At 39.4% G+C, this 25,144-nt stretch overlaps 4 protein-coding genes across 4 annotated transcripts; 1 reads left to right on the forward strand and 3 right to left on the reverse strand.

Moving 5' to 3' along the window:
- The first annotated feature begins 531 nt into the window (after positions 1-531).
- Positions 532-2,500, forward strand: LOC137730305 (protein UNUSUAL FLORAL ORGANS-like). Its single transcript, XM_068469373.1, has one exon. It carries the CDS (start codon positions 998-1,000, stop codon positions 2,318-2,320), a length of 1,323 nt encoding a protein of 440 aa, XP_068325474.1. The 5' UTR covers positions 532-997; the 3' UTR covers positions 2,321-2,500.
- Positions 2,501-3,076: 576 nt separating this feature from the next.
- On the reverse strand, positions 3,077-7,222 carry LOC137729872 (GTP-binding protein ERG-like). Its single transcript, XM_068468922.1, has 8 exons — positions 6,620-7,222; positions 5,681-5,770; positions 5,111-5,256; positions 4,542-4,700; positions 4,375-4,441; positions 4,047-4,154; positions 3,784-3,923; positions 3,077-3,695 (listed from the first exon to the last, which is right to left on the reverse strand). The coding sequence occupies exons 1-8, from the start codon at positions 7,112-7,114 to the stop codon at positions 3,611-3,613; spliced, it is 1,290 nt and encodes a 429-aa protein (XP_068325023.1). The 5' UTR covers positions 7,115-7,222; the 3' UTR covers positions 3,077-3,610.
- Positions 7,223-8,073: 851 nt separating this feature from the next.
- On the reverse strand, positions 8,074-12,923 carry LOC137728047 (protein SUPPRESSOR OF FRI 4-like). Its single transcript, XM_068466925.1, has 7 exons — positions 12,570-12,923; positions 11,427-11,527; positions 10,661-10,787; positions 10,145-10,521; positions 9,365-9,510; positions 9,186-9,239; positions 8,074-8,490 (listed from the first exon to the last, which is right to left on the reverse strand). The coding sequence occupies exons 1-7, from the start codon at positions 12,761-12,763 to the stop codon at positions 8,419-8,421; spliced, it is 1,071 nt and encodes a 356-aa protein (XP_068323026.1). The 5' UTR covers positions 12,764-12,923; the 3' UTR covers positions 8,074-8,418.
- A 5,068-nt stretch (positions 12,924-17,991) lies between these two features.
- LOC137729622 (uncharacterized) lies at positions 17,992-20,184 on the reverse strand. The gene is made up of 3 exons (XM_068468602.1): positions 19,990-20,184; positions 19,224-19,333; positions 17,992-18,452 (listed from the first exon to the last, which is right to left on the reverse strand). Exons 2-3 carry the CDS (start codon positions 19,318-19,320, stop codon positions 18,232-18,234), a joined length of 318 nt encoding a protein of 105 aa, XP_068324703.1. The 5' UTR covers positions 19,321-19,333; positions 19,990-20,184; the 3' UTR covers positions 17,992-18,231.
- Positions 20,185-25,144: the final 4,960 nt, after the last annotated feature.

A 25,144-nucleotide genomic window follows, 5' to 3' on the forward strand; every position in this document is an offset into this window, starting at 1 on the left:
TTATCCAACCGCTTATTGCTACGCATACAAATCAGTCTTCACGGTGCATGCTTGTCCGCTCGTTTCAGACTTCAGAGGCTTCCAACTCGTGGAAAGTTGAATTGGTTGCATTCACTTTGATGAGTTCGTACTTGTACTGTGAACAATGATCGGTTTTAATGCTAGGATCCAACTTCTGTTGCCTCCAACTGTTCCTCTCTCCCTCCCTCTCTCCTCTCTCTCTCTCTCTCTCTCTCTCTCTCTCAATAGTTACACGTCTTAGCAACCTCGGCCTTGACAAAACAACACCAACTTGACTGATGCATCCATCAGAATCACTGCGCTCAGGAAAAAGGTAATATAAAAGAAACCAATACGCAAAAGCGAACATTAAAGAGACCATCCGAAACAAACCAAAGCCCCTTGAGCTATTTTGGGCACCATATTTTTAACACGCAAATGAGTTTCACACACTATTTTTTTCCTTTGATCATACAGATATCTGTTTAATTCTTATTTGTAAATCGAATAAAACAAAAGAAAATCGGAGGACAAAAATAATGAGTTTCAGAAAAAGGAAAAATACGCAGAAATCAGTTTACTATTAAAAAATTCACCTCTCCAAAATTTTCTTCTATATATGTAGTGAAGTTTCAGCTCCATTCTCCTAGCCTTCAAACCCTTCATTCCAATCCCATGAAAGTTAACAGCAAACCATCCTTCAGGTGACTGCCTTCACTTGCCTCTCTTGCAGTTCTTTCTTCTTCACCCAATAGAAACCCATGCCTTTACTAAAACCCACCTGAGAGATTTTCCATTTTTATGTTCACATCTTTCAAAACAAAATTCCTACTTTTCAACTTGTGAAAAAAAGCAAGCCTGCATGTAAGCACTTATTTCCCAAATTGGCTTACTCTTCAATTCCCTCCAATTTCTTTGCTTGCATTCCACTGAACAAGAACTAAAATTTAGAGGCATATTTTACTTATAAGCCCTTGGCATCCAACGCATAAAAAAGATGGAAGCTTTTCATCCTTCTCTCACCTTTCCCTTCTCCTACACCTTCAACACCACTACTAGTGCACTTGGTGGTGGCATTGCTGAAAATATCGCCACATCATGTCCTAATCCATGGATGGATGCTAGGATATGGTGCAAGCTCCCCCATCGGCTCCTCGACCGTGTCATCGCCTTTCTCCCACCACCTGCCTTTTTTCGCGCTCGATGTGTTTGCAAGAGGTGGTATGCTCTCTTATTCTCCAACACCTTTCTTCAGCTCTACCTCGAAGTATCTCAGGGCCGCCATTGGTTCTTGTTCTTCAAGAACAAGAGCCTCAGGGGAAGCTACATATACAGGAACAACAACATTGGAGGAAGCAACGGTGACAGCAACACGGGTGGTACTAATTGTGATGGTTATCTTTTTGATCCTTATGAACTTTCATGGTATCGCCTTTCGTTCGCTCTACTTCCCTCCGGCTTCTCCCCAACTTCGTCTTCCGGCGGTTTAATCTGTTGGGTTTCGGATGAGGCTGGCCCGAAAACTCTCATTCTATGCAACCCAATTGTTGGTTCTATGTCTCCATTGCCTCCAACTCTAGGACCAAGGCTCTTGCCTTCCATAGGGTTGAGTGTCAACCCTACATCCATTGACGTAACTGTTGCTGGAGACGACTTGATCTCTCCATACGCTGTGAAAAACTTGACTGCCGAGAGCTTCCATATCGACGCAGGCGGGTTTTTTTCGCTGTGGGGAATCAATTCTTCCCTCCCAAAACTCTGCAATTTCGAATCAGGTCAAATGGTTAATGTTCGAGGAAGATTCTACTGCATGAACTACGGTCCTTACAGTGTCTTAGCCTATGATGTGGCAGCAAACAATTGTTGGACGATTGAGGCCCCCATGAGAAGGGCCCTGAGATCTCCAACCTTGATGGAGAGCAGTGGGAAGCTGCTTTTAGTCTCTGCAGTTGAGAAGAGCAAGCTCAACGTGCCGAAAAGCTTGAGGATTTGGGGGTTGCAGGCTTGTGGAACAACTTGGGTTGAGATGGAGAGGATGCCACAGCAGCTCTATGTGCAATTTGATGACCTGGAAAATGGGAATGGGTACCGTTGTGTTGGACATGGAGAGTTCATCACCATCATGATTCTGGGTTCCGACAAGGCGTTGCTGTTCGATATGTCCAGGAAGAGGTGGCAGTGGATTCCTCCGTGCCCTTACGTTCATGCTGGGGTTGATGGGGACTTGCATGGCTTTGCTTATGAACCCCGGCTCGCTACGCCGGTCACCGGGCTGCTTGATCAGCTCACTACAATTCCTTTTCAGGCTTTCAGTGCTTAGGAAGGTTCAAATTGCAATGTGATCCAAATACGTAGCCGTAGGAAAGTGGCAGCGAGGTCGGTGTTAGTAGGTTTAACCCAATCTACTGAGGAGCTACTTGTTATATTTGAAGTAATCTGCTGTGTGCTTTGTCGTTCTCTTCTACCTGGTGTATGAAACAGGAGATAGTTTGCATAACTATTGTGATAAATGTAATAATATTTCCTGGAATTAACTACAAGATTGAAAACGGCTAAACCACCCATTGAACCGATTATAATAACGTACCATTTCTGAAGGTCGAAGCTAAGACCTCCCGCTTAAAAATAAAGAGGAATACCAATTTTAGGTAAAGGGGAATGTTTCAAAGCTTCTCTTCCCTGCTTAGGGTTACCACTAGGATGACGCTTGTGCCGTTTCCGAGATCTATCATATTTCTCCATTCTTAAGCTGCTGTTTCAACTGTTAATCAAATTGATCGACAAGATTTCGATTGATGAAACGAATGATTAGTTGACAACAAAAACTGCCAGCCAGCCCTTACTACTAGGGAATGGGGACATATACGCGACGACTAAGACATTCACATGGAGATTATACGGTTCTCTTAACAACACATGACTTTGCATTACGCGGTTCAAATGAAAGTGAAACAATGCCATGAGTTCAGGACGGAGACTCCATTTCCATACAAACAAGCATGAAGCGTGCGGAGCATACAAATCAATTCCTGCACTCCTTTAACACATGTTGAATTTTACAGTTCCACAAGCAAAGTAACATTCATAAATGGCTTCTTATCAATTGCAGATACGAGGATTTCGAACAGTATAATATAAAAGGTACAAGTTCAAATTAAAATCAAATGAAAGAACGTAGCTTAAGCTTTCTTATGTTCCTATGTTCGTACATAAGCACATATTTAAGGGAAGAAAAAAAACAAAAAAACAAAGGGTTAGTATATGATGAAAAGATCAAGAGACTTGCTATTGTATATTCTCAAAAATTTCGGGACTAATGTGTTTGCCTGCCAAGTTGGGGTCTTCCAGTTATTCGTCACCCGCCTTCATCCCCAAACTAAAGCTGACAAAGTTTCTGCCACTCAAAGCTACAACACTAGATGGCCTTCATAAAGTTGATGAAACTTCCTTTATATACACTTCAAAATAGGGTGGATCAAAGGGTTGCAATTTTTGATATTCAACTCTATTCACTAAACTTGTCGTTAAGTCTGACCTTACAAATAAGGTGCGCTTCCATCTCCTGATGGATCGTATCCCTTCTTGACATTCAACTCGATTTTCCAATGTATCATTTAAGTCTAACCTGGAGAATGAGATGGACATCCCTCTTGAAGATGGACCGTAGCTCCTCATTAGCTTCCATGCCAATTCTCCTGTTTCAGAAGCATGTATTTCAATTCAAATTGGCTCATGTTGAAAGCAAAAGCAGTGATTCCAATATGCTAGGACTTCAGTATTTACCCTATTTTATTGCCCTTCTTTCCTACAAGAATCTTGCGTTGACTTAATTTGTTCGTGATAAGATGTTGTTCAATCCGAAGAGAGCCATCTCTCAACTCCTTCCAGTCCATCAACCGATGTTCAATAGTGTATGGGATTTCCTAAACAAGCAGAAATTGCCATTACTGAAGATCCTCAAATTGCTTATAAATTCAGACCTTGGGAATGAAAATATAATCAGATAGAAACGATAGCCTCAAAGTACTTCGAAACTGAAGATATACCTGATGCACATGGTCTAACAACCTTTCTCGGACAACTTCTAATGATATATTCTTCATAACTTCCTCAGTCATGATGAATGGATCTTCATCCCAAGACCGTTTAATGGCCTAAACATAAAAAACCACTGAAGAACTGAGATGTGGGATATAGTGGACACCAGTAACATTAGCTAGAAAGATGAGCAGATACATGTAAACCAGGCATATCTTGAAAACTCTTTCCAACCGAAACATAAATCTAAAGAAGGCCTTTGTAATAGAATATTTTTGACAGGTAAATGTCACAGGAAATGATGACAATGAAGGCAATACTAAAATGCTCACATGCCTGATCCATCAAATATTGAGTAAGATCTTTCACTCCAGAGCCCTTCAGACCAGAAATCATGAAACGCCTACAAGGTTAAAGAAAGAAATAGATCGTCAGATATACTTTTAAGAACCCTGGCGAAAAGAGAAAACACACCATCTTTGATTTTGTAAAAGGAAACACACCTTTCATAACCAGGAAGATCTTTGAATTCCTCAGCAACCTTTAACAAGTCTGTCTTCTTCTCAACTAAATCAACCTTGTTCATACATAAAATTCGCTTTTGTACTGGGTGTGGTAGTGCTCCCATACGCTTGATCAATCCTATAACCCTTACATCAGGCCTATATAGATGGAAATACAAAGAACCGGGTGATTAGGGACAAAACACTGATGAAATTTAGAAAAAAAGGGGGAGGGGTGGCATTTAGCTAGCCGAACAACAAATTGTTAATAAACTTGAGTGGCTGAAATAATGCAGGGAATGAGGATAATGGCTGAAATAAAAAAAAAAAATGCACTATTATCAAAAGCGATAAACATTTGCCCAAATGGAATACGCCTGCCATATATATCTAGCTCTGATGCCTATGTTTCATGCATATTTAGAACCATAACACTTGTGAGCTATTGTAAAATATGACCATCTAATAGCTTGCTAGGATAGGTTTCCTTAGAGTCAACCATGGGATTACTTCAAGAAAAAAATAATAATAATAAGGTTACAGGGTATCATATGGAATAAATCACTAACCTGGTAAGATGCCTATGGACGTCAAATATAACTATGAGCACATCGTATAAAGTAACTGAACTCCAAGCACTTTCTACGCGAACCTTGAAATCCTTGTAAGGACATCCCTTGTTGCTTAATGTAAGACCTGGAGTATCAAAGAAACACTGCATAGGCACACACGAAGACAGTCAATAAATGGCTCAAAACGTGGACAAACAACTGCAAGATATGTCATACGCCACAATTTCTGTGCTCCAGTCTGTGAGGAGAAAACATAATAATAACATGTCTACACATCACTAGATGAAAGTAATCGACGAGAATAATATGCAAGGACAACCCATCACCATTACCTTTCCTGTATTAAACACACTCATCACTATATGAAAGTAAGTGTCGCAAGCTCATCACATTTTTTTTGTACCATAAATTCATAAACAAAGAACTAGGTTAAAGAAATGAATTGCATATTGTAATTCAAATGATTGTGAATAATTTTCTGAGCTCATTAGGACATAATATAACTTAATCAAAGCATTCCCATTCCAGAAAACCTGGTTGATTATAAGCTAAAAACAAGAAACATACAATTTGTGTGTCTCCTTTTGTCATAACTCCTAATACTTCATGAGTTGTGGTGTTTGTCTTCCGTGAAACAGCGGAAACCTTCGTCCCAACCTATAAGAAATGCAGAAACATGTGATAAATCTGCACAATCTGTCACCAGAAAGGTTCTGGTTACAACAAAAGCCAGTAAAAAGTATACAATCTTCTGATATGGTAAATATTTTTTTTTTAAATATTACCACAAAACATTTGTATCCTACAAATTACATAGTTTACGAACAAAGTATAATCTCCCAAGCCAGTACATATCAGGAATTTCAAAGCTTCATCATGTGTTTCCCTCCAAAGAAATTTTTGTTGGGACAACTTTGGACATATTAAGAAGCTCAAGCCTACTTTGGCCTTAAGAACTATTTGATATCTATCTGAGAAAAGTGCAGTGACCATGAAACAGCTATTGATATCGCTTTCAGACAAATTAGGCAGATTGTACCATATCCATGGTGAATATAACATAATACTGAGCAACACAGACGAACCCTAGTTGCCATACAATATTAAACCATGACCAGTTAGGCAAATGAAAGAATCCACAACACCAAATTCACCCAGACCCTTGTCCAACGAAACAATCAAAGGCCTCCAACACTTCATTATACTCATCCTAAGCACCTGCTTATACCCTACTGAAAACCCCATCACAAAATCATCTTCTTCTTTTCCGGAAATGAATCGCCAAATCATCAAACAAACTGTTAATCAACTGAAAAACTACTTAGCAGTTCAAACCAAATCATAAACCACAGTAACAGTCATTTAATATCATCATTAACTAAACCAACACCATATCCAACAGTTAATTAAACCTCCCTCACCCCCCCCCCTCTCTTTTTTCTCTTCTTTTTTCTTCCTCACTTCTAAATTAACCACATTTAAATCGTAAAATCCAAAATAACAAACCATATAATTAGTCAGAGCAGACTTTCCGGCATTCGGAGCACCAATTATCCCTACAGACAGCGCCTTTTGGTCCTCCTCCTTCACCATTTCCTTCTCATCCCCTGATTCCTCATCATCTGCGCGCTCCAATGCCGCCTCGAGAAGCACCTTAGCGAGCACTCTACTCTTTTGCTCCTCCTCTTCCTCCAAACGCTTCAATTTCTCCTTCTGGGTGTCCACCCCAATCAATTTATTAGCTTTTGATCTGTACTTGTTGTCCCAAGTCGGTTTCTGAGGAGGTTTGTGTTTGGAATCCGAACCAACGGATGGAATGGCGTAATGGGTACTGTCAAAAACCGAGTCTGAACCATTTTCGGGGTCTGAGAAAGATGGGTTGTGACCGGAGTCGTCCTGTTGCGGCTGAGCTGCGTAGAACCGGTGGAACAAGGAGGCTGGGTTTAATGGGGTTTTGCTGGGTTTTGAAGAGAGGGTTCTCAGAACTCTCAGAGCTTTCATCTCAGCAGCTAGATACCAAGCATCGAGAGAGGGAGACAGAGATTGACTTTGTGTGCGCGCGGGCTGTTGGGGTTTTAGGGGTTTAGGCTTGAGGGTTCGTCTTGTCACTCTGTAGTGCCACGAGCAAGTGTTTATATTTTTATTATTTTTAATTTCTATGGTCGAATTTTTTTTTTTTTGGTTCATTTCTTTCTCTTTCTTAGACCATCTCCAATGGTTGGGCTAAAAATCAAATATTTTAATCCGAAAAATTTAGCTTTTAACCCAGAAAGAAACAGCTTTTCTACTCCAACCGTTCTAGCCTAAAATTTTAGCCTGGGATTATTAAAGAATGAACTCAGACTATTTTCTTTTTTTTTGTTAAATTAATTTAAAAAAAAAAATATGTAGACTATCGTAAATTAATTTTATGAACATTTTAATCTAAAAAAATTTAAATTCAGATAAATATTGGGTGGAGTCCACTCCGATTTTTGGGCTAAATTTTGGGAAGAATTTGGCTTTGGTTTAGCATTTAGCATTTAGCCCAAATTTTCCCCTTGGGTTGGAGTGGGTTTGAGGGGAAATTTTGGAGGGTAATTTAGCTTTTAGCCCACCATTGGAGTTGGTCTTAAAGTTAAGTCTTTTTTTATTTATTAAAAGGATCGGTGGTTTTGTTTTGGCAGTATTACAACTACTTTAAAATCCAAGGCCGCAGGTGTTATTCTGCTATGACGAGATGGATTTTAGTATGCCGGGAACATAACTTGATCCACTAAATATCATAATACAAGTAGTTGAAAAGATATATATTTTTTTTCAAATATCCAATTACTTGTACTATAACAGTTGATCTACCAGACTGTAATTTCTCCTTGGATGATGCAGCCAAAAATATAATGGCATTGGAAAGTCATAGCTAAAAGTTCAAAAGTCCTATAATAACATCATCATTCATAAATAATACCAACCAAGTTACAAACCACATTTGAAATATTAAGTCAACTGAAGAATATTGTCGATGAACAAAATGGAATCCTTTAAATATCCCTAATCCTAAAAAGTTTGCAACAAAATCTATGGGGAGTATGAAAAAGAATATGAAAGTTACATTACAACTTGACATTTTTGCTCTTCTACTTCACGTTCTTGCAAAGAATACAACACGAATCTATGACTGGTTAGTCCTGTAAACCGCCCTTCACTTCGAATAAACTCTGCAGGACATGGAGCGTGCATCGGCATGAGATTCCCAGGTCCATACGCCAGCATGAGATTCCAAAGGCGCAAACACTGTCATCGTCGTCCCATTGCTGCTATTTGATCTAAAATGCCATTCGACCAGCAAGCCTGCCCTCCAGAATCCTTCTGTCTATGGCTGCATCAATTGAACTCATCTGAAAAAGAAAACCGCAATGAGATCATCAGAGAGGGACCGTGTACATGATTCACTTGGTTAAGCCAGCTTAAATGGATTGGTCCTATGATCTAACCGAAGAGATACAAAACTTTATGAAAGAATCTGACCTGGCCAAGTCTGGTTTCACTGTTCAATGATAAAATAATGTTGCTACAATTAACAAAAAATTTGTTGATCTTGACATTGTTTCACTCGAACCCCCACACCGCAAAAGAAAGCATGGGGAGAGTGAACAATGGATAAATGTAAATTTTAAATGAGCAAATATATACATTCCGTACTTAACTGAGTACGATGCTAGATAGGAGAATCCTTGAGCCCATAGAAGCAAGCTTGTCAAAATTGTAATCACTAACTAACAGCAAAATTATTGTAAATACCTACTTGAACCTTTTGATGCAGTTGCGTGGAAACCGGAGAATGGCAGTATAAACAAAACAGCATGCCCATCAACCAATTGGGTTGAAAAGCAGAAAGACAGACGATTAAAGGTTCACATGTTCTTTGTTAATTTGTTTCGTTTCAAAAGTAAAAGTTCAAATTCATACAGTAAATACCTCTCTAATCAGGAAACAATTGGTAAACAACCCAATCTGAAAAGCCTGAACATAAAGCCTACCTAGCTGGTTAGGGCAATGCAACTCCGTAAATTAAAGAGGTAGTATGACTTACCTGGCTAGTTTCATCATGCACCTGATACTTTGCCAATGACATTCTTCTTTCCTCCTGCAAATAAAATTAACCAATGTAACAAGTTAGCAACAAGTTCCTAACAAAAAACAAGTTAGCAACAACGAACAAGACTAGCAAAGTGGAAAAATAATCATTTAGGAAAATTAAGAACGACTTACCATGGACATAGCCTCATCATCCCAAACTAGATACACCTCATTAGCAGCTGGCTGGGGAGCAGGAGCTTTGTTTGCAATTACAGGGGGTGGTCCAATTGATGGACCACCAGTGTTTGGACCAGATGCATAAGAGTGTGAATTAACACCTGTAGTAATTAAATGAAAAGGATATGTCAGATTCACAAGCCTTGCACATACGGAATCAACAATCCAAAGGCATCAACATGGAGAATTTAGCAATGTGGGAGGTATTCATTATTGCAGTGGGAAAATAAATAAGGCTTAGCATACCAGAACAATTACAAGAAGGAACATAAAAGATGCCTTTGCAATATTCAAACATTTAAGATAACAAAGCGAAAACTAGCCGTTGATAGCATATCCAAATTTGAAGTGACTAAAACAGAACTCTCTACAAGGATCTCAAAAAGCAATGCTAAAGAACAAAAGAAAATCCGAGGCATCTACAACTTATTTTATCAGATATGAGGGATAAGTCGAAGTTAAAGCAAGAAGACAGCTCTGACACCATACTGCTATCATGAACGCAAACAAAAAAAACATATTTTTGAATTTTTCGAGACTTTAAACGAGTCGAACTCTTCCAATACTAAAATAATCTTCAGTTTTGAAAATTTCGAAATGCAGACAGTTTGAATTGCTTTTAAACAATAAAACAATTGTAGAAAAACAATAACTAAATGAGCAATTATGTAAATCAATAATAAGAAATCAAAACTGAGACACTTAGATAGCTACTTGTTTGGAAAGTTTTAGCACCTTGATAAGCATCTGTTGAGCCTTTAACTTCAGCTGGAGAACTAAAGGGAACACTGGTTGAAAGCAAAGGAGGAGAAAAGGGAGAACTTTGTGTTGGTACATTATTTATACCAACAACAGGAAACAGGGGTTGTGATACAGGAGCAGGAGGCATGGATGTAGTAAGCCCAGGAGGAGCTACATGTGGAGGCAGAGGTCCGGGGATTGTTGTTGATGGTAGAGGTGGCCTCCCATTCTGCACAGGGAACAATGGTTGCTGCACATAACCCAATGAGGAAGGAGGAGGTACTGAGACTGATGGAGGCTGTGGATACCATGGCTGGGGACGAGGTGGAACTTGCCAAGCATTCGGAGGCACTGGAACTGCAGAACTGTACCTGGAGTGAACAAAAACCAAAAGAAACAAACAGATAACTTGTTTATGTAAATGCTAATTATGTACTGCAGACAACATAATTTTAAAATTTCACAAAGCTGGTTAGAGAGGACATGCAAGAAACCTGACAGAACACATACATTGGCCGCATTGCACCCAAAGGTGGTTGGGGAGGATATGCAATCCCCATTGAACCTGGCACCATACCACCAACAAACTGGGTTGTTGGGATGTCTACTTTAGCTACTTTTGATGGACCGTCTTCATCTGCATATAAATAGAGATATTTTGAAAATAAACTTAATATACATGATTAATGCTATAACTTCAAAAGAAGCCATAAACTACTCAAAATGATAGTTATTGTACACTTTTTCTTGGTTTGATTTATCTTTAGCTTATAAATGAGATATCACTTTCAAATTTTATTGCACAGACAAGATAAAACCATGACAAAACATTTTATGCAGAATTCATATATGCACAGATTAGGACATCCGGATCCATGTGAATGTGTATTTGCAAAAGTACACATAAGCACAACTTGGTTCAACCAAGAACACATGAGAATTTGAAAAACTATTACATGGGCAAAATACAACCTACTTATATTGAATAAGTATTACATGGATACTGCTATGAACACTCTGATGGTATGTCTAATTCAATACAAACAAAGAAGTTCAATATCAATGAGTCCATCTATGCATAGTCGCATGTACCAGCACATCCAGGTCATAATTTAATGTGAGTCAAACCCAACGACATCATAAACCAGTTGAATTTGAGCATTAAAATAAAATAAAAATTCACACGTCATCAAATACCAATGATGTTAACATAACATTAAAATAAAATATCAAAAATTGTCTGGATAAACATCAATTACTTGTATGGATCCTTTACCTTCCTCTCCATAATGTGCAGCCAAGACGTGAGGTGGGATTCCTTGCATCCCATATATTTCAATATCCGTTGACTCCCTATCAGCCTTTGCATTGGGAACTCTATAAAACAGAGTTTTAACAGTTTGAAAATCAGTAGAATGAAATTATGATAAGGAATTATTTGAGGCACAACTTATATATAGTCAACATTGTTTAACCCTACTCTATAATAGTTCATGAAAAAGATCCAGTGAGATAGTGTAACTACAAACAATTAGTAACTACAACCATCTATGACAAACTTATTATGTTCCAGTTAGAAAAATTGAACCATGGCTTTTGATTATGTTTTTTTCTTATTAGAAAAATGGAAGACAGGTAACAGTTCAAGTAGAAATATATTGACAGTTACATTTTGTTCCTAACTCCTAATACAGTAGACAAAGTTTAAGTTTAACTTCATCATCAGCATATATTCATATCCATTACAGAATTACCTATGGGCATAAAAACCCTCTTAAACTTATACGGGTAAGAGTATAAAGCAATAGATTATCTTCCTGAGGTTTCATGGGCTCTCTTATTATCAAGCAGGCCCCATATGTATATGAGTTCAGATTACAGTATACCCCAACAAAAGGAAACCCAATTCATATTAACAGCCTCATTGTTTCCTGGATTCCCAATTGTACCAAAATTACAAGCACTCACAAAATATTCCCCAGTCCCATACCTTTGCACTTGATCCACCTTCAAGCTACCAAAATTATAAACATCTACAACCCAACTTTGCTCGAAGATCTAAGAAACGGTCAGAGCCTATCAATTCCATTGATTATTAAGTTGCCCCTATGCAGCTAACAAAAAGCTAAAATCCCAAACTATCTTCAGCTAAAATGTTCTACAACTGCCGAGCCCGCATTACAAAATTCACACCCAAGTCCCAAATGTCCAAATTGTGCGATTTTTCGAAACCATGAATTTCTTTGAAGACCCAAATCTAATTATAACAAAACAAAAACGATAAATATCATAAATTTACACAGCAAAAAACAAAAACTGATCAATATCATATTCTAAAATAACAAATTCAGCGACGAAACAAAAAGAAACAAAAATTAGGGTTTTTGACAATTGGGGGAAAAGGTATAGAAAGCCATACTTGGTGACGCTCTCTTTGTGGACCTGGAGGACGTGAATGGCCATGCCACCGGCGGTGGAGAGCTTCTTGTGGCAGACATGGCACTTAAAATGCTTGGCTTTCTGGTGCTGCACCAGTATCTTCTCATCGTCGAACTCTCTATCGCAGTAGTAGCACCACACCTTCGACGCCACTCTCTTCTTCTTCTTTCCCATATTTCCCTTCTTCCCCCTCTACCCTCCTTCTGCAACCCCTCTTCTTCCTCCTCTCCTCTGGTTCTTCTCCTCCTTGTCTTCCTCTCTCTCTCTCTCTCTCTCTCTCTCTCTCTCTCTCTGTGAGCCTTTGGTTTTGGTATTTGGGTTTTTGTTTTGGGGTTTTTTCTCCCTGTGATCTGTGATTTGTTGAATATCATGTATTTGTATTTATAGTTTATAAATTTTTATTTTTACCCAGTAAGTAATTGGCTAGGGCTTTTTCCAATTGGTTCTAGTAGATAAGAAATAAATATAAGGCTGGGCACATATTGGGTTTACCCGAGTTGAGGGCCAACTCACTTCTTGCCCGCTCACGTGATGCCATTAATTTACGTATTATGTCTTATGACAACGTGATAGTCACACTTAAATTTACTGAAACACATGTTGTCTCGTGAGAATGTAATTCATCATTTTTCTTTCCTTTAGACGAAAAGTTTGTTACTTGATAAAGTTTAGACCGGATATTACTTAATCAAACCGCCATTGGCAATTGATCTTGTCTAATTATATTGCGATTTAATAACGCTCTTTCAAGAACATATACGACATGTTACTTACCAGGAATTGGTATTCATGGGTATCATTCTCATTCCCGACAATCTTGCATTTACTGACCCACGACATGCCCTTAGAGCAGCTCCACTGGAGCTTTTTTTGCCCAGCACCAAGTCCAAATAACAGCCCGGCATGCAGGGAAAGTGCTCCAGCCCGCCAACTTGCCTGGCACCCAGCCCGTGCCAGTCAAGAGCCCAGCCCAAAATGGACAGACCCATTCCCCGGTCCGTTTCTGGCGCGTGCACAACACGCGGGAGCGTCGCGAGTAGCCGACAGCTTTGCAGGCGGTGGGGCCCGCGCGGCAGGGCAAGTTGCAGTCGTCCGGGGTGAAGGATACGTGGCCTCCTCATAGCCGTTGGATTTCCAACGGCTAGTTTTTTAGGCCGTTGGATTTCCAACGGTAAAAAAAATTTGAATTTGAATTTTAAATTGGACCGTCCGATCACAGATCAACGGTCCACGTTTATTTCACCAAAAATTTAAAAAAAAAAAAAAAAAGGCCCAACGGTCAGAAATTTGACCGTTGGCCACGTGGCGCAATGAGTGCTGTTGGATTTGATTATTTTTCAAATCCAACGGTCCCGATTAATTACAACATTAAAATTTATTAAAAATTAATTAAAAATGTCAAAAATTTTTAAAAAAATACAGAAAAATTTTAAAAAATTAATTTTTTTTTTCTATAAATACCTAACCCTCATCTTCCACCTTACACCACATTTCAATATTTTCTACACTTTCTACACTTTCTACATTTGAATATTTTGTACACTTTGAGAGAAAAAAATGACTTCGTGGAAGCTCAGTGAAGATGTTACGTTGTGTGAATGTTGGGTTCGCACTACTCATGACCCGATTACGGGTAATGAGATGGATAAGCGAGAAATGTGGAGTAAAATTACGAAATCGTTCAACGATGTACATGGAAAAGATGTACATGGAAAAGATGCCAGATCTAGTCAAGGTCTTCAAGGTCGTTGGAAAAAACTCAACGCATCCTTTACCTGTTGGAAAAACGCCCTCTCTCATGCTTCTGGTAATTTGCGTAGTGGGACAAGTTTAGCGGATGAGGTAACAATATTTTTATTTATTTATATGCATTCCACCCGATTTGATTATTTTAATTTATTTAATTTCTTATGTAATTTTTATGTAATATGCATTCCAAATACTTATGTAATTTTTATGTACTTTTTATATAATTTTTATGCATTCCACAATTCTTATTTAATTTCTTATGTAATTTTTATGTAATATGCATTCCAAATTATGTAATTTTTATATAATTTTTATGCATTCCACAATTCTTATGTAATTTTTATGTTATTTTTATAGACACTACAAGCACAAGCATTCTACAATGCAAAGAACCATAACAAATCATTCAACAAATGGGAATGTTGGCAAATTGTCAAAGATTGCCCTAAATACCAAATTGTGGCAACCGGTCCAGAAGTTGTCATGCACGGTATGGGTCTACACAGTTCGCCAGAAGCAGACACAGCCGAACAAGAAGCCAACACATTTGAAGACACGGAAGGGATACCTGAACAAGTGCCAGAGACCCAACCGACTCGTCAGTCCCTTAGGCCTCAAGGTAAAAAGGCATCAAAGAAAAAAGGTAGTTCTTCCAAAAATGACTACACTAAATATATGGAGGAACTTACTCGTCAAGGTGAAATGAACATGGCATGGGAAAAGGCTAGAGATGAGGAAAAAGCTGCTGCTGTGGCAGCAATTATTGCAGCTACTGAGGCTCGTGATGCGGCGTCTGAGAGACAAAGAGAAATAGTTAATCGAGAGAACGAGATGATTAGAGAAGCACTTCATCGAGAGAATGAGATGCTTAGAGAAGAAAGGATGGCTCAAACAGATCGTGACACTATGAACAAGTCTCTAGTAGGACTGTCTCCGAATTCAAAATATTTTTGGACATCAGAAAAAAGAGATGTCGTGCGAAGGAGGCGTGCAAGAGATGCCGAAACAAGTCAAGGGGGTTCCAGCTACAGAAATTCTAGCAACCAAGATCCTAGCACCACATATCCTAACTCCACAGACTTTGTATAATTTCGCATTTATTTGTACTACTTTACTTAATTTCTTATGTAATTTCTTATTTATTTTTAGAACTTTATTTAATTTCTTATGTAATTTCTTATTTATTTTTAGAACTTTATTTAATTTCTTATGTAATTTCTTATTTATTTTTAGAACTTTATTTAATTTCTTATTTATTTTTAGAACTTTAAAACACCATTTAAACTTAAAACACCAAATAAAATTACATAAAACACCATTTAAACTTAAAACACCATTTAAACTTAAAATTACATAACCTCACCATTTAAACTTAAAACACCAAATAAAATTACATAACCTCACCATTTAAACTTAAAAAAAAAGCAAACACACTAAATAAGATCACTTAAAAAACAATACACTTTATTCTTCAACCACAAGCCTTATTTTAATTATCTTTGCCTTCGTGCAATCTCCACTGATGGTCAATCAAGTCATTCTGGCGGGCTATGTGCCAGTATGGCTCTTGCAATGAAGTGTATCGTTGAACGATCAATTCATTGTAACGTCCATCCCGTTCCAACGGCTCGTGTTGCACGGGATCTTCGGTCCGGTCATGAGCATAGTAGATTTGTGTTCTTGAGTTGTTCATCGGATCCGGCTCGTATTCATCGACGGCATCATAATCATACTCGTCTTCAACAATCATGTTGTGAAGAATAATACACGTCATCATGATGGATCGAAGAGCCTCGACATCAAACATTCTAGCTGCACTCCTGACAATGGCCCAACGAGCTTGCAGGATGCCAAAACAACGCTCGACATCCTTCCTACACCCTTCTTGACACTTTGCGAAGTGTTTATCTTTTTCACTCTGCGGGTGTGGCACTGTTTTGACAAATGTTGACCACCTTGGGTAAATACCATCTGCAAGGTAGTATGGTCCCTCGTATTTAGTACCATTAACCCAATATGTGCATCTCGGCCCACGCCCTTGTAGCAGTTCGTCAAACACTGGAGATTGGGCAAGGACATTTAGGTCATTCTGAGCTCCTGGAACACCAAAAAAAGCATGCCAAATCCATGTATCAAAAGAAGCCACCGCTTCCAAAATGATGCTTTTGGCTCCTTTTCTGTCGCCATAAGCTCCTTGCCACGCACTTGGACAGTTTTTCCATGTCCAGTGCATGCAGTCGATGCTTCCAATCATGCCAGGGAAGCCTCGCATCTCACCCTTCCTCAGAAGCCTTCGCATGTCCCTTGGCGTGGGTTGCCGAAGGTACTCATTGGTGTAGAGGGCTTCAATTGCAGAGCAAAACCGCATCAGGGACTCCAGAACTGTTGTTTTTCCCATCCTTGCGATCTCATCCACTTGATCTGCAGATGCTCCATATGCAAGCATTCGCAAGGCAGCCGTAATTTTTTGCTCAGGAAGAAGACCTAACACATGAAAAGCATCCTCTTTTTGCACAAAATATGGATCATGGTTGCAAACATCACTCATGATTTTAGCGAACAAACTTCGTTGCATTCTAAAACGACGTCTAAAAACATGATCAGGGTAAACGCTGTTGGGAATAAAATAATCTTCCAAGAGATCTTTACCTCGTCTTTCCCTTCTTCTATCGATGTTTGCCGCACGTCCGGGTTTGGCTATCTGACCCATAGCTTGCATGATACGGCGGGAATGTGAGGCCCTCCGCCTTCTATGGTGATCATCCTCATCCTCCTCCATTGCGAAGACCTCATCTCCACCTCCATCTTGGTCAAGATTGACCAATTCTTCCTGTTGTGCCAACAACCTTTTCTGCTGCTCTTGCAACTGTTTATACGCTCTCCTTGAAGAAGACATTGTAAGAACTCAAGATTTGAAAACGATAAAGAAGAATTCTGAGCTAAAAAAAAGGATTGAGTTTAGTGTGAGGATGGATGTAGGGATGTAGGGTTTATATGGACAAAAAAAAAGAAGATGAGGTTCTGGACAATGCCACGTGGCACTACGTGATTGGTTGAAAATCTTAGCGGAAATCTATTCAAAAAAATAGTACGTTCGGATAATGACACGTGGCGTGACGAGATTGGTTAAAAATCTTATCGAAATCTTGCCTAAATTATTGTAAACAGGAAGTGACACGTGGGTTGTCGGGATTGGTTGAAAATCTTAGCGGAAATCTATTCAAAAAATAGTACGTTCGGATAATGACACGTGGCGTGACAAGATTGGTTAAAAATCCTATCCGAAATTAAAACTATTTTTTTTTTTTTATTTTATAAAAAAATTATTTAATATTTTAAATGGACTGGGTGCCAGCGCATTTTGTAGGGGTGGAGATCGTTTGTGCCAGCGCATTTTTAGACTAGGTGCCAGCACATTTTTTTTTGGGGTGGAGATGCTTTGGCCTATTACTGTTCATTGAGTCTGTTACTGTTCAATTAAGTGGATAAATGGGCTGGGTGCTGGCACAAAGTGGATAGGGGTGGAGTTGCTCTTAAGGTGACTTTCCATCATATTTTGCACATAAAACCCATCTCAGATTCTCGGTTAGTTCCATCCAAAATGTTTGACAATTGCCATGAATTAAGAAAAAAAAAGGGTAATTGCACCATCATCCTCCAACACTAAGATTTAACTGAAAAATAAGGGGTGATGAGTACACCTACAGTTGCAAGTGAAATTACAACCAGAAAGAAACTTGTGATAACATCGTCTCAGGTTCAATAGCAGCCGGCAAAAACGAAAGTAAGCGTACATGTATATGGATTCTTAACCAGTATCTAATCTGCAGACTGCAGCATTTAAATTTGAGTTCTTCGTTCTTCTTACAGTGGAAACGGGGAAACAGCATATCCTACTCTTCTTTCTTGGAGGATTGGGAAGAACTATCAGCGCCACCTTTTAACTTGCTTACACTAGCTTCGGCTTCAGCAAGAAATGCAGGATCAGGCTTGTGTTGGTCTGAAGGCTCTTTCATTGCCATATATATGTAAAATGCGATAACTACGTTGACAGATATAACAGCAAGGAATCCGCTCAACAATGTGAGTGAATAGGGAGACATGTCGCTTACACCTGCTTCAAATGAATAACAGCCTTGCTCAGAGAACCCAAAAGGAAACTGAGGCAAGAAAACAATTTAATCCTAGCTACAAAAATGTTGATCCAGTTATCATATACTTCTCCAACAAGGCAAGTCACGAGATCAAGTCCTAAGATTGTTGATCACAGACATTCACTCACAAGATTGTGATAAGGGCATGCCTTCTCGGTAATTTTGTTATATGCACGCAAGGGATTACGTTTTCTCTTTAAGTTTCCTACAGCAATAGTGCCTTAGACAAGATTACCCACTATTGGAAATATAAGTTCTAACAGTTGGCACTAGTTATACTTGACAATAGGATGGAATCTTCATATTATAAATCACATTCACTGTAGCCACTACGTAATTCGCAAACACAATATAGATCCTAATGACAATTTTTTCATGGGAATTTAGGGGTCATTAATTGGAATTTGGAAGCAAGATTTAGAAAACCTGATTGAGATAAAAATTTCAATTATCACGGCACTAAGCGTGAGATGTACAAACTCTAAGGTGCTGTAGGAACTACAAAAAGGTCATAAGGACTTAAATACAAAATGCGAACTAGAAATGGTCTGCTTATGTAGAAAAAAATTGGTAAGCATGCAAACATTATAAAAAAGAATATTTAGGTAGATAATTGGATAGTAATATAGCACAAAGAAAAAATACCCAGCATAACACTAGTGCAAGTTTTTTTTTGAATGACTCTATAAGGGACCTCAAATAAGATGCAGCACTTGACACAATAGACTTACCAGGAAGCAAATTATTGTTAAACGCATATAATATTGCAACGGGAATGATCCACATAAACATTGATGCTGTAACGAACTTTTGTATCACTCCTGCCATTGTTATCTCCAATCTACAGAAGAAAGGGGAAAACAATCAAAACCAACAGAACAACAAATCACAGAGAACAATAAGCCATAAGCAAACATTACAAAGGGAAAGCTGTACAAGACTATCAAGCCAGATATGCAACAATAGGCCATAATCATAGTTCATTGGCATCATTGCTAGCATTTAGCTTATGCAAGTGAATTTCGGGACAAATAACTGAAACCAGTTCCTATCTGTACCTAAACATTATTTTTAATGATCCTAAATTCATCGAATCGAAAGTTATATCAATTACCCGGAAAAGAAAGAATTACAAACATGAGTGATATACAAATTTGTTACAGACATGAGTGAAATACAAATTTGATCTGGATGTCTCTTTAGGATACTTCTATGCAGGGCATAACTGAAGTATTAACTACAAGATTTTTACTGGGATATGAGATACCACTTGAAAGCAATCTATATACAAATAAAGACCAAAACTTTTCAGTGCAATCAATCAAGAAGCAATCACCAGTGAACAAAGGCACCCAAATTTCAAAACTTTACAAGGTTTCTGAACAGGGTAACACAGTTTGAGATTGACCCAGAAAGATCTAAGCTCACACACATTTAATCGAACACTAGGTGTGCGCATACTCAATCGACAAAATAATGGAGCGAGAAAGAGCGTACCTAAGCGACAGCCTTGGATCGGGAGGTTGAAAGTAAACTAGAAACGATTTGACTTCCCAACGTTAGCTTGGCTGTTGTGCAAGCCGATCGATTCCGCTACAGAAATTGCATATTCTGTGCGATATAAAACAGCTCTGAAGTGGGTGTTCGAACAATTCACTTCGGAAGCAAAACCTGTGTTTTGGATGCTGGAATTCAGAGGCAAAGCTTCAAAAACAAGAGGCAGCCTGCTGCGCTGGCTAGGTGCGCTACAATTATGAGCCGTTGAGATCTATCCTACGGTGAGTGTTTTAAACGAGCTCATGTGTAGAAACGGGTAAAATATCATGAGATCGTTTGAAACACCCAACTATGGTAAATAAGAAAACGGTTTTTTATTTTTATTTTTATTTTTTATTTGAAGTTTGAACGAAAAATTATATTTTAACTTTTTTTTTATTCTATTCATTATACATTTATTTTTTTCTTTTCATTAAAACTTAAAAAAAATTTGGACTTTTTTTTTGGTTTTTTTGCTATGATTTGTCTTCAATTTCACTCTGTCTTTTGAAACAAAATTTGTGTCACTTTGTTTTTTAAAACTCAATTTTCGTCTATTTTGTTACATTCTGTCAAATTTTTAAGAAAACTCTAGTGTGCCCACCTACATGCTGACATGTTTGCCACATTAGCTTGTCAAAGCTTTGGTTCCACCTTATCTTCGATTCTTATTTCGTTGAACAATACCTGACTACTCAAAGATGAGTAGGAAATCCTACTTAAAATTTCTCAAAATTGTTCATTGTCAATTTATAGAACTTTGTGTTTATAATCAGAACCGTTCAAATTATAAATCACCCTATAAATATGACATATACAAAAAATGAATTAAAAATAAGGTCGTTTAGTCATCAAACTGTTTGAAAACAAATAAACAGTATTGGTAAAAGTATTACGAACCGTCTATGTATTTGTTACAATAGATAGACTAAACGACCTTAGTTTTAATTTATTTTTTTGCATAGATGATCTTTACAGTGTGATTTATAGTATGAATGATTCTGATCATAAGTGTGGAGCCAAAAATAATCAAGAGGCGACACGTGGATTTTTAGGTGAAGATGACAAAATTACCCTTTAGACACATCGGGTTTACTATACGCAAGCAGTGGAGAATCATCCATCAACCGAGTCAAGAGTGCCCAAAATAGGTAACAAGTTCAAATTTATCTCATCCATCTTTACTCCATATCCTCTGCAAGGAAATCATTCCATAAACTTCAAAACCTTCCTTATAAATTAAATTAATTAGGCTAATTAATGGATTAATTCCTAATTAATCCATTAATCACCCAATTAATCACCATTACACCACCCAAAAAACATCAAAGGGTCGGCAACTCTCTTTTCCAAAGAAGGTCGGCCATGCTCTATAAATAGGACTCCATTTTCTTTGAAAGACTAGTTCCACACTCTTGCACAACTCTCAAAAACTCTCTAAACACTTTTCTCTCTAAATTCTAACTTTGGCATCAAAGGTTCTTCAGCCAAAGCCCCCCCATTCATTGTGGGCGCGTGAGGCTCTTGGCCTTGACCTAAGGTGTTAATTGTTTTGTAGGTGCAATTTTGTCCAAGAAGAAGGAGGAAATTTGCATCCACAAATTAGTGCTTTCATTGAGAGTTGAAATTCACACTCGTAGAAGACTCTCGCATAAAAATGTTTTTTCTCTATTTTCTAGTCCATTTGTATTTTTCTTACGTTCTTATTATTAGAATTTTTTATTTGAAAAGATTCTTTGATAAAACGAAAAAGAGAAATACAATGGCTAGAAATTTAAAAAACTCCATGAGTGAAAATTCCAATATTCAAGAAATGGGACCGCGGCGATCCACGAGACTAAATGTGATCCTAGGGGGAGTGACACCACCACCACAAGGTTCAACCATGGGAACCATCGCGGTGGCCACCCGCAACGAGGTCCATGGCACCACTACCACGGGCCGAGCCGTGCCACCAAAGCAAGCCCAAGTTGTGCCATCCAAGGTTCATGGCACTAAGGCCATGACCCAAGCCATGTCACTCCAAGACTACCGTGAGCCCAACGCATTGCCAAGTCGAGCCTTAGCCTCACACCCACGTGTGCCACACGCCGAGTAGCCCACTCGCATGGCCTAACCTGCTCCCACTGAGCAGCCTGCTCTAGTGGCCCAGCCTGATACTGCTGAGCAGTCTGCTCTCGTAGCCCAGCCAGCTCCCGTGGTCTAAACTGCTCCTACCGAGTAGCCTGATCTTGTGGCCCAGCCAACTCCCGTGGTCCAACTTGCTTCCACCGAGCAACCTATCCTGTGGCCCAGCCTGCTCCCGCAGCCCAGTCTGCTCTCGTGGCCTTCCAAGCAGCCCAAATCGATCCAAGACTAGTTCAATCATCCCGGCTCCAAATTTCCGGACCGATGATCAAACCGAGAAAATTTTCACCATATTTTTCTATAGATTTAACATTTCCCAGCTCAAATCTAGCTCCCGAAGTCAACCACACTTCCACTGCTCAAGGAGAAACATTCCTTCTAAGTTCTTCCAATCCAAATGGCGAACAACACTTGTCTTAACAAGTCATAGAGTTGACGAGTGTCTTAGCACATTAGACAACCTTGGTGAACCAGCTATTGCAGTGCACTAAGATGCAATGTGTTCTAAACAAGTCCCGAAGAAGGATAAGGGCAGACGAAGAACCTCTCCAGTAGTGTCCCGACAAGTAGCCACTCGATCAGCCACGAACCGAGCGTTTGGGCAGTATACACTCCCAATTAGGCCCTCGAGATAGCGTATACTCCCGTCTTAGCGCGCGGATGAACGTACACTCTCGGTTAGGCCCATGGATGATCATAAATTCATGGTTGGGGTCACACTCCAATAGTCAACATGAGCAACCTTTCAAGCGAAATGTTCATTCGCAGCTAAGCCAGCAAAGAGCATCATCCACCTCACATCGGAGTAGGCAGCACGATGGACGGAGAGAAGCAGTCACTCAATTTGGCTTAAGTTCAACCGACAGTCTGCGAAGAACTCGCTTGCCTGCTAGGAACGCACCACACGCATCGCATCAATGGCATAGACGAGCTAAACACATGGAAGAGCAGCCTAGAACAACAAGTCACGACTAGGGGCAGCCGAGGGCTTTGCCACCCCCAACAAAGGCAAATTCAGGAAGAAGTAGAAATACTCTTGAACGAACGATTGCTCGATTCCCCGCGCAACGAAGCTATTGACAAGGCGCTCCGATAAGACATGACCAACATGAGCGAGTCATCTTTCAATGACAGGATCTAGCAGACGGGACCACCCCATAAAGATTGCTGGATATAAAGATTACTTCTATTCTGACAAATGTAGCAGCTCAGCCTAATGGCACGTCGAGGGCACACGAGTACCAAAAGGACACACCTAGCCCCACTACCAAGAATCGGGGGCAGGCTAAGGATTATTTCAGTTGTCCCAGCAGTCTAGCTTTCCATAGCTGCACTCACGACAATGATTTCCATGCTCTCCAATGCGAGAGGGTAAACCAATTCCCCGACACCCAAAAGGGTATGGTCTCTAGTGTAAGAGGATAAACTAATTGCTCTCCAGTGCGAGAGAGTAAACCAGTTCCCCCATACCCAAAAGGGTCTGCTCTCCAGTGCGAGAGGATAAACTAATTGCTCTCCATTGCGAGAGGGTAAACCAATTCCCCGACACACGTATGGGTATGATCTCTAGTGCGAGAGGATAAACTAATTGCTCTCCAGTGCGAGAAGGTAAACCAATTCCCTGACATCCGTATAGGTCTGTTTTCCAATGTGAGAGGATAAACTAATTGCTCTCCAATCCGAGAGGGTAAACCAATTCCCCGACACCCATATAGGTTTACTCTTTAGTACGAGAGGGTAAACTAATTGCTCTCTAGTGTGAGAGGGTAAACTAATTGCTCTCCAGTGTGAGAGGGTAAACTAATTCCCTGACACCCATTTGGGTAAGCTCTCCAGTGCGAGAAGGCCGCATAGCTAAAAAGATCGAATGCTTAAAGATCAACTAAGCAACAAATGGTCAGGGGGCAACAACCACTTTTGCACTTAACAGTTCACTCATCCGACACTTCATCTTCAGCAGCTCCGATCTTAGCAGTTTTATCCTTAACTGCTCCATCTATGACAGCTGAGAAATCAAACTCAAGCAGTTTCCTCATTTTTGGCAAAGCAGCCCAAACTATTGCTCATGCCACGTCACTTCCTTGGCCCATGCCGAGCCAATCATTGGCTTCAATCAAGCAATGACCCCTGTCACACCACCTCCTTAGCCCATAACAAGCTGACTTCTGGCCCCTGCTAGCCGATGTGCCACACCACCCCAACGGCTGCCCCGTGGCAATACCTCCCAAGAAAAAGACAAAGAGAATTAAGTTTTCCTTACATCGGTGCGACGCGAAGAAGACGAAGAAAGCAACGAAAGACGGTCCTTTGCAAGGGCAAGTGTAGAAAATTGCTAGGGGAGGGGGAACAAATATCCTCTAAGAGTTTTCTCTCTTGTAAGATAGAATAAATGGCTCTTCAAAGTTGATATAACAAACCACTTAAGGTGGACTTAAATAGGCTTTGAGAGAAATTTATTTCCCTTTCCTAGAATGATCTAATTTCATATTAAAGAGGGAATCTAAATCAAAATAGGAAGCAGTCCTAGAGCAAGAAGATCTCTACACCTATTGCCCTTTCCTACGAGCAGCCCAACAGATGTGGGGGCATTTATGGAGCCAAAAATAATTAAGAGGCGACACGTGGATTTTTAGGTGAAGATGACAAAATTACCCTCGAGACATACCGGGTTTCCTACACGCAAGCAGTGGAAGAATCTATCAACCGAGTCATGAGTGCCTAAAATAGGTAACAAGTTCAAATTTATCTCATCCATCTTTACTCCATATCTTCTACAAGGAAATCATTCCATAACCTTCAAAACCTTCCTTATAAATTAAATTAATTAGGCTAATTAATGGATTAATTCCTAATTAATCCATTAATCACCCAATTAATCACCCATTAATCACCAAATTAATCACCATTACACCACCCAAAAAACATCTAAGGGCCGGCCACTCTCTCTTCCAAAGAGGGTCGGCCATGCTCTATAAATAGGACTCCATTT

Source organism: Pyrus communis, chromosome 3, assembly GCF_963583255.1.
Source record: "Pyrus communis chromosome 3, drPyrComm1.1, whole genome shotgun sequence".
NCBI lineage: Eukaryota > Viridiplantae > Streptophyta > Magnoliopsida > Rosales > Rosaceae > Pyrus > Pyrus communis.